This window comes from Coloeus monedula, assembly GCF_965178545.1.
Source record: "Coloeus monedula genome assembly, chromosome: 16".
NCBI classification, from domain to species: Eukaryota; Metazoa; Chordata; class Aves; order Passeriformes; family Corvidae; genus Coloeus; species Coloeus monedula.
Window position 1 is genome coordinate 12532784 of NC_138796.1, and position 13917 is coordinate 12546700.

Genomic DNA, 13917 nt, shown 5'->3' on the forward strand with positions numbered 1-13917 from the left:
CATCTACACTGGAGGGAAGAAAACATTACCTCTCTATGCCAATTTTTAAAGTCTGAGAATTTATTTTGAATATCATTATAATTTTAATTCTTTCCAGACAAATTTCATTCAAACAGTAAGAAAACACCTAGGAAGGGAAAATGATTCATTTAAAGGCAGATATGTTTCCCCCAAGTCCTTAGTAACATGCAGGAGGAATTGCATGTACTATTATTTTACATGCTTTAATGCCATGACTATTATTTTTAAAGCAATGGGAATTGGTATATTTCCTCAGTTTTTATCACCCTTTTTCCAAAGCAGTAATCACTTATTGTCAGTGTTTTACACTGCTTTTTTTCATCCTTCTATGTAAACCACATCTCTTTCTTAAAAAAAAAGAGTTGTGAAGAAATCCTAACCTGACAACTGTGACCAAAGTTAACCCTTGCTCCTTAAAAAGAATGGTTTACATTTATAACATGATAATGCTAAAGTTTTTACTGTGATAGTAACATAGAAATGTTATTTCAGAATTAGTGATGCTTATATTCTTGTTAAAATAACAAACATTTATTTTTCTTTTACAGGATATTGAAATTCCACTTAAACAAATGTGTGCAATGTAAACACAAAATAAAATGTAAAAGGAACTCTCCCAAATCTTCTGTAAAAGAAAATAAAGTATATAAAATTAAACTGGACAATTTTCATTTTTGCACCCTCCTGAATACACTTGTCATAGGTAAGCACAAACATGGATGAAAATATTTCCAAAGAGGAAGGAACACATGCTCAGATATTATCTGGGAAAAAAATGCATTGAAATTCCTCTGTGATGAATAGACTTTTTTTTTTTTTCCTCTCCTCAGGGTGACCTCTACCTTCAGAATATGATGGTTTTATTATGATTAATAAATTTCATTTCCACAGAGGAAAGGAACAGTGTCAGCTTAAACTTAAAGCAAGTGGGTTTCTTTTTAAATGCTAATTTTTAAACACGCCCTTGCATGACACCAAATTTAGAAGCTCAGAAGGTTAGCAGAATAGATTCTGCTTTCCAGGCTGAAAATAGTAAGAAGGATTTAAACTATATTGTCACCCTGCAAATCAGTAAGCTGCTTCAGCCACACACACACACTGCTTCATTTACTCACTGTTATGCCAGCGTGCTCACTTCTCATTACAATTAGCAGCATTTAAATGCTTTGTGATAATTTACACTGCAAATTGTCACTCTAGGTAAACAACTTACTAAAATTTAGGACATGCCAATGGTAGGGTTTTGAATAAATTAATAGTCAATGCAATTCCCTGTGCATTTTATAGAATGATAAGACAATGTATCCAAGCCAATACACACCAATTCTTGCTAAGAACACAGCTGATGAGCAATTTTGATGCATCACTAACTAGAACAAGGTATGTTCCTCTATTTTCCACTATATCTGGAACAAGTATGCAGGACGTGTATCATGGGAAAAAGTACGTTTGCTGGCATTTTGTTATCATACTGACACAGGTTCTTAAATAGCTGGACTAACAACTTACTGGGAAATAAGTGAGAAAAAAACCCCAGTGTAGCCATGCTAACTTCTGTAAATATAGCCATAAACTATCCACCAATATATGGTATGTTCTTCTTTACTTATGCTGTGCCTCAATCTCTTCAACCATTTTCAGCAGAGGGTTTAAAAATGCTAAAATACCACATAAAAGGACAATTTGTTGTTCACTGATCAAATTAAAAAAAAAAAAAAAAAGAGATAATTAAAAAAGAAAACTGGGGTATTTATTTTATCAGGGCCTTTGAAAGGGAATCTCTAAGTTATTCAGTAGTAGGTATTGTTGAAGTCTCTAAAAATTGGGTAATTCTGTGCCTCTCTAACCATAATTGCCATTTCAGGATTTTAAAATCTTTAGTATTACTGCTGCATTCCCATACACATCTGGGACAGACAGTGGAGCTCCGATACTGGAGCCATTTCAAAGCTCCTAAATAACATATACACTATAGGGCTTAATAGCATAATTAATAAGGAAAAATTCACCACATAAAATATGAACCAAGTTTTTTTTTTTTCCCTCAAGTGATTTGAGAACTATAGCAGGAGGATTTTAAAGAATTTGATGCACATATTTTACTTATCATTATCAACTCCCCCCTATTTTTTCAAGTCTACATACTGCTGGAGGAACTACAGAAAATTTTGACCCTGCTTAAGAACTATAAAGAGAGAAGTTGAAAATTGGGCACTACTTCAGGTAAATCAACTCTGACCTCAGCCATATTACAAGCAAAGCCTACGTACTACAGGAAAGCTCATCTTTCTAACTTTTCCCCAATATTATCCATTCTTTACCTGCTTTGATTGTAATTGAACAATCAAGCAATAAAATTACTTCTGGAAGGAATACAAGGAAAGCAAGGGTTGCCCGGCCTTAACCATATAAATGATTCCAATAACTAACTCCGTGCTCTTCCTCTTGGTCACAGAACTATGATGATACCAAGAGAGATGACATGAGCAGCACAGCTCCTCCCTATGCACCTCAGTCACAAACCCCACTGCTGAGCAATATTTTAGGCTCACTGGGTCAAATCTGTGCAGCAGTGGTAGCCCTTCAACTTAAAATTCATCCCACTGCAGTAGGATGGTGTCTGCTTGTGGTGCTCAACGAACGTGCAACCAATTAATTAACTTCATTTTAGATATTAACACCAAGTGACTTTGGGCATTTCAGTCACCTCAACGACCAACAAGTCTCTCTCACTACCTCAGAAGGCAATGGACAAAGATGTCTCTGAAGTTTTTACTTAAGATCCAGGAAATTTAATTCTGCTGATAAAAACAGTTTCCAGGCATTTTCCTTGATTGGAAAGGTCAAGAATGCTGAAATTCTCTATGCCAAGTTTTGAATGCACACTATCAAACACTGAGGTCTCTGTACAAGGGAGGACCATAACATACTTTATTCATAGCATCTTCCTCCTCCATGACCTATAATGTGCTACAGATTTGTGAAGTGGAGCAGAGAAAGAATTGGGAAGTGACAGGCAGCACAACAGAGTGAAACTTCAAGGTGTACTTCAGGGCTGAACTCCTGCATGCCCAGAGAGCCAGAAGGGATTTCCTATCACTATAGTACTAACACATTCCTAGGTTTTCACAGCAATAAGAAACTTGACCAGGGTCTACCATAGGTAGAGGGCAATAATGAAAGGTTTCCGTGAAAGGATCTTCATAAATATGTCATTGATGAAATATTAAAAGCACTGTTTACTTTTTCCTGCAGGTTGGAGAAAGGAGTAAGTTGAGAAGCCTATGCAGACTTTTCTGTATGTAGAGATGAATTTCCAATTCTTGGCTGTTTACTTATGCATGTCACATCTCAGTTTGGCCAGTTAATTTCCTTGCTAATTGACAGGCATGTTTTGCAGAAGTTTCACTGATGCTCAGACGTGGTTTTAATTTTGCTTCTGTTTGCCAGCCTGTGTCTTCTTTGAAAATTTGCAAGATGTTTGCAGCCAGCCAAAGCTGAGCTGCCACCTTCTAAAACATTTAAACAAACATGATTGATACCAGTTAATTTGCAGAAACCCAGAAGGATAACAAACAGCAGCACAGGTGACTTTTCCTGAACTGATGCTGGGTAACTGCCATGGAGCAATCCCAGGCACAGATCTCAACTTAAGAGCTCTCACTCAGTTTCAGTCTTGCTGTCTGGATTTACACCAGGGTGGGAATTGAAGTTGATGCCTAGTCAAAAGTCTAACAGAATTCTATGCTACCACCACCACCTTTCTGTGTAGCTTCTATCCAAGAAACTTAGATTTTATATAAACTTTCTTAAAAAAGCCACTAGAGAATCTGAGGCTTGGCATCAGGTGACACCTGAACCCAGCTCTATTCCAATGAAAACAAAGCTTTTCTTAGGTCTGTTAAGCATTGTCTTATTTCTATTGCTCTTATATTTAGGGACAATAAAGTTTGAAGAAATAATAAATATACTGGGTACTTCATTTATTAAATTTTAAAGCAGCCCCTTTGTGTTCACGTATAAAGTTCTGCAGCCTGCAACCACAGCATTGTTTTATGTTTATTTGCAATACGATAAGCTCAAGATATTAAAACTGAATCCTTGCTCATTTAATGGATTTGTATATAGGCATCCATACGTGCACACACAAACAAACCATCTTTCACGTGCACTATTTTTAGTCTATCAGAGAAAAACCAATCTAATTGCTTCATTAAAAACCAGCACAGGAGATGCACACGTGCTTATAGGCACTTGTTGAGGACAAACGCAGATTATTCACTATTTCTGTTATCAAAGGAGCTTCACATTGCAAATCCTCCATTTACAAATCACAGGACCTCAGCTTTCCTTAATCTTGTCATGTTGTCACGTTTGAGCAGCCATGCGAACTGACCTAGAACCGCGAGCACCGGGCAGGCAAGCTGTCACACAGATAATGACAGGGACGCCAGCGAGGCCTGCCAGTGCTTCCACTGGGTGACAAAAAGGAATTAATCAAACCTCATGAAAGGAGAACAGAGGATAATCAAAGTGTTTACTGATTTCTATCAACTGATCCAATAGCTGAACATCTTCAATACACAACTACCCAGAGCAGTAAAAGCTGTAACAAATGGAATTCCATATAAGCAACTATTTATAGCAGCAGTAAATGCAAGTTTAAACTGCCAACATAAAGGACACTTGAATTTATAGAAGAAGTTTAATTTTGTGCATTAGTGCAACATTTCCTAGTCTTTCCAGAGCAAAAACTTCAGTATCTGCTATTTTTCACAGGGAGCAGCAGTACAGCCTTAAATAAATACTAGCACAAAGACCATACAGATGCTCCTTCATCTTCATTTTTTATTTGATTAGCAGAAGAGCATAACATAATAATAAAAGCATCTCATAGAAAATGGTTATTTCCCCAAATTGCTTCATGAAATGAAGTCAAATCCATTGGCAGCAATAGTAAAAGGGAAGAACCTCTCTCAACTGAGCATATGTCTTCACACAGTAATTCTAACAGGCTGAAGGAAGCACCTCTGAAGCTGCATTCTTCCAAAGCAGCCTGGATTGGACTCCTTCAAATTCCTTTGTAAGGCTATGATCTGATCTCTAATATCTCCTACCAGACACATGAAGAGGTCAATGAGATGTGTGCAAGTTCATATGGCAAAATATTGACCAGCTGCAATTATTTATGTACCCTGGCAGAGGTAGGTTTGCCACAACAGGCACACTGTAGCCATTCTAAGCACTTCATCAAATATTAATTTGTTTAAAATAATTATCTCCATATTTGCCATTGTTCAATGAATTAAATCAGTGGCAGTGTTAGCGCTGACAGGTTAATGATAGTATACAGGAAAATTGCAATGACTGGAGAAATTGCATTTGTTAAAAATGGCCAATATTCTCTTCAAATATTTCAATAGCACAAACCCCACGGTTTGCTTATTGAAGCTGCTTGCTTTTATTCAACATCTTTCCTGGAGTTATAAAGTTAAATCTTTCAGAATGTTTAATCTGTTTTGGAGACTGTATCTTTCTCCAAATGGAGGTCAATAACTTAATTTAAGGCTGTCAACTTCTAAAGCTTTATAGAGCATTTCTTTTGCTTGCATGCAGACACACAGACACACAGAGAATCCTTCCTCCTGGGACTGATTCTGCTCAAAAATGTAAATAAATACAGTCACAATTGGACAGATGTTATATCCACTTCCACCACACTTCATTCCAAATTCAGCTTTATATATAACCCTTGCCTCTCTCCGTTATTTCAAAATCATAAACTGCAAATACACTTGGGAGAAAAATAATACCAAGCATGCATCAGCACTGGATTTTTTTGCTTCTACATAAAGGCTGGATAACAGTTAAAAACTGGAAAAAGAGAGAGAGTAATATAAATATAAAATAATAACCCTGTCCCATTTTTACGCAAAAAATATAAAATGTCATTTGCAGGTACATCTGAGAATGCACTTGCAAAACACACTAAAAATGCTTTTTCTTTACAAACTATGAATTTTGATGATATGAAACCTAAAAGAGAAAAAAATAGCTTGAGCACTGATTTGAAAAATTCACTAAGAATGCTACAGCTGCAAAATGAACAATGTTCTGCAACCAACATGTAAATAAATCATGGGTTTATTCTGAGTCTTATTCTGATTTATCCAGAGAGTGATAGGGCAGACACCCATTGCCCCCATCAGACAAGAACCTCAGGATTAATTCTCCCCTAGTGGAACTATTGTCAGGAATTTGTTAGAGGAATGCCCTCAGAGATCCTGGTTAAAATTCCATCATCAAACCACCAGCAGTTTTCTGATAGTTTCCCTGTCTCTGTTCTAGTTCAGATCTGTTTGCAAACCCTTTAATCATGTCTGCCAGAGAAGATCTATCCCAGAAGTGCAGAACTTCTTTTCTGAACAGTAATTATTTTCAGCCTCAGAATGCACTGGATGCAATCAAGAGTGAAATGTTTTTTAAATTTCCCATGGAAGGATCCCTCTGTCAGATATCTGAGGAGGTTTCCTTTCTGTAATGTGCATTCAAGAAAGGACATGGATACACAAGCGGAAATGTATACATGGAGACAAATTACTCATTAACACATTTATCTACTCAAGATTACTTTATTCCCAAATCCAAAAAAGATATCGTGTGGCTGAGGGCTAAGTATCCTCTGGCAGGAATGATGAAGGATTAAGAAGAAAAGAGTGAATATTACCAGCAGAACCACCCAAGACCTCCCATTTCCATACTGAAGATCAAGTTCCAACCAAGGCTTTGCTTGTTATACTACTATTTGGAATCCACAAATACGCACATTCTTTACAGGGAAGCAATACAAACATACATATACTCACATTTCAAACATTGAGCATGTTATAAGTATCTTCACTTGATATCAACTTTACAAACACAGTAGAATTACTATCAGTGAGCTCAGAAGCACTAAAAAAGCACTATAAAATCACACTGCAGGTGTTTTGCATGCATCTGGAAAACCACAGGAAGGTTAGCTTTGGTTCTAAAAGTATCTCTATGTTTGCTCCATGTATTAAAACATAAAACATCAGATAATAAAATAGTTGGAAGTCAACTTACAAATTCAAAAGACCAAATTCAACTTTGGCAATCTGACTCACAGGAATATGGGTGGGAGAATTGCTTTCTCATGCAGCCAAAAGTCATTTAAGTTCTATTACTGAAACTTAGTTATATAAGAAGCAGCAGGTACAGGCTTTCATCAGCTTTCTCCTTCATATCTTAGTGCAAAAAAAGGCACCTACAGTCACCTGTGATGAATGTGTTTATCATATGCTCAAAAACATGCCTAGCAAAAATACCTTATTGTTGAATCAATTCAACAGAAGTAATCAACTGGTAAACTGAAAAGTTTTAATAAATACATACAGAGATCCATTTCCTTTTGTGTAAAGTTCACAGAATGTACCAATAAATGAAAGTGTTATATTTTTGACTGGAATTCTAAAGAAGCGATGTATGGAATATCTATAGTAAAGTCTTGGGCACTTAAATTGTGCCTTAATTGAGAGAGAAAAATTTCTTTATTAGAGCAATAATTATCACTTAGAAGGGTTCACTTTGCAAAACTGGTCCCACAGACCCCACATCTAACTCAAGAATTCCAAGTTTAAAATTTGCTAAAATAAATATATTTATTCTTACTTAGCAAAGCTTAGATTCACAAATTAGTAGCCTCCCTACTATGGCTCACTTCAATGAAGAGCTGAGCAGGAAGCTCAAGTGAAATAACAAAAGCCAAAATCCAAGCTGAGTGATATAAAGAATGTGACAAATGTTGGCTTCTCCAAATGTATTTTCTTCATAATTTATAGGACTTGGAAAAATCTACGTTAAATGAGGTTTCACTACAGAAGAACTTTTCAGATTACCACCAAAAATGCTACAGCTAGCATAGAGATTATGACAATTTTAGCATATTTTGCGTTTAGCTGTGATCATCTTTTCCATAAACAAATGCTCTTTATTTGTCTCTATGTAGATCATCATGGCATAACCAGAAATCTCGTCACCTTTCATTTATTTCTGCTAATATAAAACTCTATCAGCAAAAACTTCTTAATACCAACATTTGATTTCACACTATATACCCTTTCATCCTTCAATATGAGAAGCTTCTAAGAACTTGATTTTTTGCACAACATTATTGGCAGAATATGTCCCGGCAACGTTACTATTTATTTTTGCCTTTTTTGTTTTCTTATGCAGTAACACAATATCATCCTTACCTGAATTAAGACTAAGCTTGTTCAAACTCTAGTGATTAAAAGAGACAAAACCTCTTGACATATTCAGTATATTTATAAAATGTAAATAAACCTTTTAAAAACATTTTTCATTCTTCTGTACCCATGGCTTACAACATGATAGTATATCAAGACTTTTTACTTACTAGAGAGCGATCCTCTGAAGGCACAGACCCTCTCTCCCACTATCTCATCCATAGGATAGACTTTGTGAGTGCTTTAGGGTCTGCAATACCCTTATGGGCATCATTTGCCCCCAAGGAGTTGAAAAGAAAATTGTTACATCTATAGCACTTACAATGTCCTACACACATCTAAGCCTTTGCTCTTTTCATCAGTTCTGTTTGGTTTGACTTTTGAAAGTCACAGTCCTGAAGCTTTTATTAGAAGGTTTAACATAGCCTTACACACTAGGCCATACGATATTTAAACTGGAAATAAAACACCAAAGTCAGCAAAATAACCTAATGGCTTTTATATGGCAGAACCTATAGGCTGAAGCTATAAATTCATTAAACTATTCCAAAGATTTATACTATGGACTTTCCTATGCTTTGTCTTACGATTAAATGCAGCATGTGAAAAAGGATATTGAGACCTGGATGGATGCATCAAGAAGTATCAATGATTGTTACCTGCAGAGGTGTTACAAGAAATTTCATCTGCTGCAACGAAGACGAATTGATTTCTGCAAGAGAAGATAAAATTCACAATACTGCTTGCTGACTGGGAAATGTGCTAGCTGCCAATTGACTTGATGTTTACAGATGGGGTAGGGAAAGGGTGCTTAATTTTAATGAATGTAGCAAGAAAAAGTGTTGAGTACTATAGAGTTTATAAGGATCATGAGGTAGACATGCTGGGATCTTTTAAATGAAATAATGGTGACATTTGGATATGGACTATGTACAAACTCTTGCATTGGAAGCTTCATGTTTAGTGTTACAGATATGTCAATATATTTATGAAGTCTAATAAAAAAACCCCAATATATTGATATAGCTATTAAAGGGCACTACTGCAAAATATGTAAAAAGCGCTTTTGAAAAAAAAAATTAAATTACAATTTACTTTGTGCATCTGAAAGGAGGATATTAAATTAAAATATTTTGCTTTTTCTTCATCTAATATGACTGCAATCTGAAAATTAATTTTCTGCTATTTATTAAAAAAAATGACATAGTATATTCTCATACACTGTCATCCAATTACATAGAAAAGTCTTTTGCAGAATCTTAGGTGAATAAGCTAGAGAAATGAGTAATTTAATATAAACCTTCTCTTGCAAAATTCTTTTTAAACCAGGTAATACAAAAAGAGAAACTCTAAATGCACTGCTATTTCAAAATATCGAAAACTTCATTGTGGCACAAATCCTGGTTTGTCCTTTCTGAAGTCTAGGCAAACAGGATTTGGGTTAGTGGAAACCATGTTTAGGATTAACATCAAATGATTCCTTTATATGCATATACACAGCTTCCTCGGAGTATTTTGGGGTGGAGCAGGATTAATGCACCCGGGTGAAGAGTTAACACTTGGGTGTGGTTTCCTCCCAGCTGCACACAGCTCCTCCAGCCTGCACAGCAAAAACCTGACACTGATGCTTTGCACAGCTTTAATGCAAGAGTCTACCAACCAGGAGCCAAAGGATGCAGGCTAAGGACTGCCTGGAGAAACAGCTCTGCAAGCATTAAGTACTGAGGATCCTACTGAAAACCATGCAGGAGTAAACATCCCTTAGGGGCAACAAAACCTTGAGGAGTTAAGCCCTAAGGGAACAAAATCTATTTCTATTACTTCACCTCCAATGTATCAAGAGATTTGAAATTCTCATTTAGAAATCTGTGAACTTTTTTACTTAGAGGTTCATGTTCTAGGGGGGGGGAAAAATAAATCCAGCACAAAACAAGGAATCTGCAATCTGTACTGTAGGGACAGGATTGCTGAAGTCCAAAAGCAGATCATTGTCTCTGCCCTACCAGAAATGCAGACACTGTCTGTTAGTGTGAACTTAGTGCTCAAATTGTACATTCAGTCTCAATTGATGTTAAATTGGTAGTTTTGCTCTTTGTCATCTGCAACAGTTTCAGGAGCTAATGAGATTTACCTAACAAGTAATGCTAAATTTAAAAAACCAAAGGGGGATAAATTTCACATTATAAATACAGAGCTACTCTGTATTTACTCACTGTATTTACTGCTACCACCTCTGTGATAATTATACAGACAGGAAAAGTTAGATGCTTGCCTAAAAGGGATTGAGCCAGTAGCAAACAGACTTACCAGCTACTGTTTAACAGAAAATCCTTCTGACTCATTTCTATGAAGCTCTTAAATTGCCCTCTCATCTAAATGAAAAGACCTCTTTTCCTTAAAAACTGCCTCTAAAAGTGGCTACTGAGAATCTCCTTTTGTATATCTCTGCTCAGTACAGTGGAACACTTAGCCACAGATTCTCTATCTTCAGATGTTAAAGTACAGAATTATCTGCAAGGGCAATATGCTGGTTTAGTACCTCCAGAAAGACCCCAGAACACTAACTGCAATTTGTCCTTTGGAATGAAAAATATTACTGAAACTGTTCTGAAATCTTATTCTTTTTTAACCAACTCTTTGCTATTTACAGGGAGAAAACTGATTTTGAAAAAAATTAACCCAAAGTGATATCTAGTTTAAAAACAACTACTAGAAGCATCTCTTGAACTCCTTCATACAAAGATACTGTTTTGCTTTTGTAAAATTAATTTCACAACTCCACACATAACTTTCAAAAGTAGAAAGTTAGAGATCAGTCAGCACAGCAACTGTGAGAATGAAAAGACTAGACGCTGGAGTCCAATAAACCAGTCAATATTTTATAACTAATTAGGTGTTATTTGTAGCAATTACTAGAAATTCTTAAGTGCTTTGATGGCTTTAATGTTCTTATAGTGGCAGTGGTTTTTTATTTAGCTAAATTCCATACTGTTGTTTCCATTGACCTAGAGAGCAAAGTGCTCATCACAAGATATCACACCTGATGGCTAAAGCAGGGGTTAGTCCTTTGTGTGGATAACCCCAGTCTGCAAAGGGAGTCCTTTGGAGTGAAGCTGGCTCTGTGGTGCATCAGATTCCTTCTGCCCTAAGGTAGGTGGAGAGCAGAGGTGGTAAAGGACAGTTCACCTTGCCCAGTCCTCTGCAAATGTGGAGTGTTCCCTTTAAAGCCCAATTTTCTGCACTAACTCTATCGAGCATATGAGGCTTAAAAATCTCACAAGGAAGATATGATGAAAATTCATGATGCATTTTAGGTTGGTTTAGTGTTCCTCATCGCTGCTACACTTTTAATGATTCAAAAAGGTGCAGGAATTCTACGGGACCCAACTTTATTATACAATAAGCCCTGCTCAATTAAGATACAGAATCACTTCCATAATTTAATTTGTGAATTAACAGTGAAAATATAGAACTAAATTTTTACTGTTCACTGGTTAATATTTCAGATGTAAAAGAACATAGATTTAAACAACAGAAACCTTTTTTTTTTTTTAATAAAATTTTAAAAGTTGTTACTGGCTGAGAGGGAAAAAAAAAACCCCAAACAAAACCTGAAAGGATAACATGACAAATACATTGACCTGAATGTACAGTTGGATATATTCAACCTGCCAGATCCTCACACCCTGAGCTAAGTGAAATCCTTTTAAGTGCAGGAGTGGCACCCTTTGGCAGTCTGAGCTCTCTGATGTCTCCCAGACAGTGTGGGTCAGGAAAATGCACTGCTGGGACTCCAAATGGCTGTGTTCCATCCCAGCAGCTACTTCCCAAGGGCAAACACTGCATACTACTGCTTCTCTCAAGCCTATATATCAATTTTTATCTCTTCTAGCAAATTGAAAACTAACACATTTTTTACCAGTATGGTAATAAAGAAGGTTTTACATTTTGAAAAAAAAAATGTTTAAACATTTGATATATATCCTGAATTCAAACAAGAACAGAAGGGGAGGACAACAGAAGTACTATTAAGTGATTTAGATGTGCTTTTTTCCTTTGGGGTAGTTATTGAACCTGCATTACACCATCTTCAAAGGTTTGAATATGTTCTAATTTCCTCTGCTCCATTCCCTGTAGCCCCTTTGGCAGTAACAAATGTGTGTCTCCGAGGCCCCACATCTGAGAGAAACCTCTCTCTTTTGGCACCTGCTCTTTCTATCCAGCAGACATTCTGCATACGCAATACACTCCATGCTCTCTTTCTCTCTTCTTGATACTGTTTGGTGAAAACATGCCACACTACAGAATAGAGATTGTATATTATGAGGGGTTTAAGTTCTTTAATCACTGGAGCCTGAGCCTTGTCCTTTCTGTGGATGTCTCATATACTGTGAAGAAATACCTGAGCCATAAGTGATTTGCCCACTTTACTATAGGTAAATTCAGAACCTGCAAGTGGAAGATAGGAAGAGATTCAAAGACTGGGTCTCAGACACCTTTTTTATGACTTGGGGGATCTAACTATCATGAAGCACAACTCCAGCCTAAGATCAGAATAAACTGCTACCCTGAGTGCTCACTCAAAGTTTCTATGGAGTCATCCCACCCTGGGAAAGGACGAGCTCCTCTGGGTCTGCACTACTCCTCACTCCTCGAAAAGCACCAGCCTCCCACCACCTTTCTCTCCTGCAGCCACTGGCCCTGCTGTTCTTCAGGGGTACAGAACTCCCAGGTGCCTGGGAAGTTTATAAACTCAGGTCGTTATGGGTGGAAAACCCATGCAGGGCACAGGGGGTCGATGCATGTTCTGTGTGTCCTCTCCTCTCCCCAAAACACTGGGTGGCACTCGGGCTTCTCACCACTTTTTCACACAGCACACGATTAAGAACAGAATTTTGACACACACCTAATTTCACCCATGACTCCCAGAAGTTTTCAATCCCTCCTCCTCAGCAGCACAGAGCTTCCTTAAAATGGAAGCCGTACTAGAGGTCAAGGGGGATTTTAAGAAATTAATCACACTGGCTCTAGGAAATTTGAAACCTAAAAGAAATGATAATCCACCAGCATACAGTAATTATGCTTTGTAGGCCTGATTTCCTGGGCTTTGCTGAAAAACTTCACAAAACGAGGCAGAAATAATTTTGCTTAACACAGAGGTGCAGACCCCACCCAAAAATATAGCAACTGCTAAAAACAGTGCAGAATCCCAGAACATCAAAAATTAGGATGAAGGCAAACACAATATTGAACAGAATTTACAGTGGGACTATTTAAACTATATTTAATCGGTCGACTTTTTCTGGTAAGACCGCCATGGGGTTGACAAACAAAGGCAGTATTTACAATTCAGGGATCAGAATCTCAGTCAGTAAAATTGATGCAGCTAAACCAAAAGCACTGCCTTCCCTTCCTGGAGCTGCTCCAAACTGTATTCCCCAAGGATCTGGTACTAACTGTTGAGTGTAGCAATGATGTTTCCCAGCAGAGTTATATGTGGTACATCTGTACATTTCTCCACTATGGTATTAAAGCTATTATGTATTTCCTTCATGCTCTAAATGTTAAGACTTTGCTGCTCTTGTGAGGACTCTGATGTTGAGGGCTTTTTCATTATGAATTTTAA

General features: G+C 36.9%; 1 protein-coding gene across 15 annotated transcripts in view; it reads right to left on the reverse strand.

Annotated features, from left to right (window-relative positions):
- The window catches only part of RBFOX1 (RNA binding fox-1 homolog 1), a gene marked incomplete at its 5' end in the record, with an annotated part of 1111952 nt that overhangs the window by 4111 nt on the left and 1093924 nt on the right, over positions 1-13917 (reverse strand). For 5 of the 15 annotated variants that reach the window (XM_082292365.1, XM_082292363.1, XM_082292370.1 and 2 more), the window contains one exon: positions 8951-9003. The exons of the other annotated variants lie outside the window; for them this stretch is intronic. In XM_082292365.1, coding sequence (XP_082148491.1) covers positions 8951-9003 — 53 coding nt within the window. The remainder of the gene's footprint in view (positions 1-8950; positions 9004-13917) is intronic. 15 annotated transcript variants of the gene reach the window in all.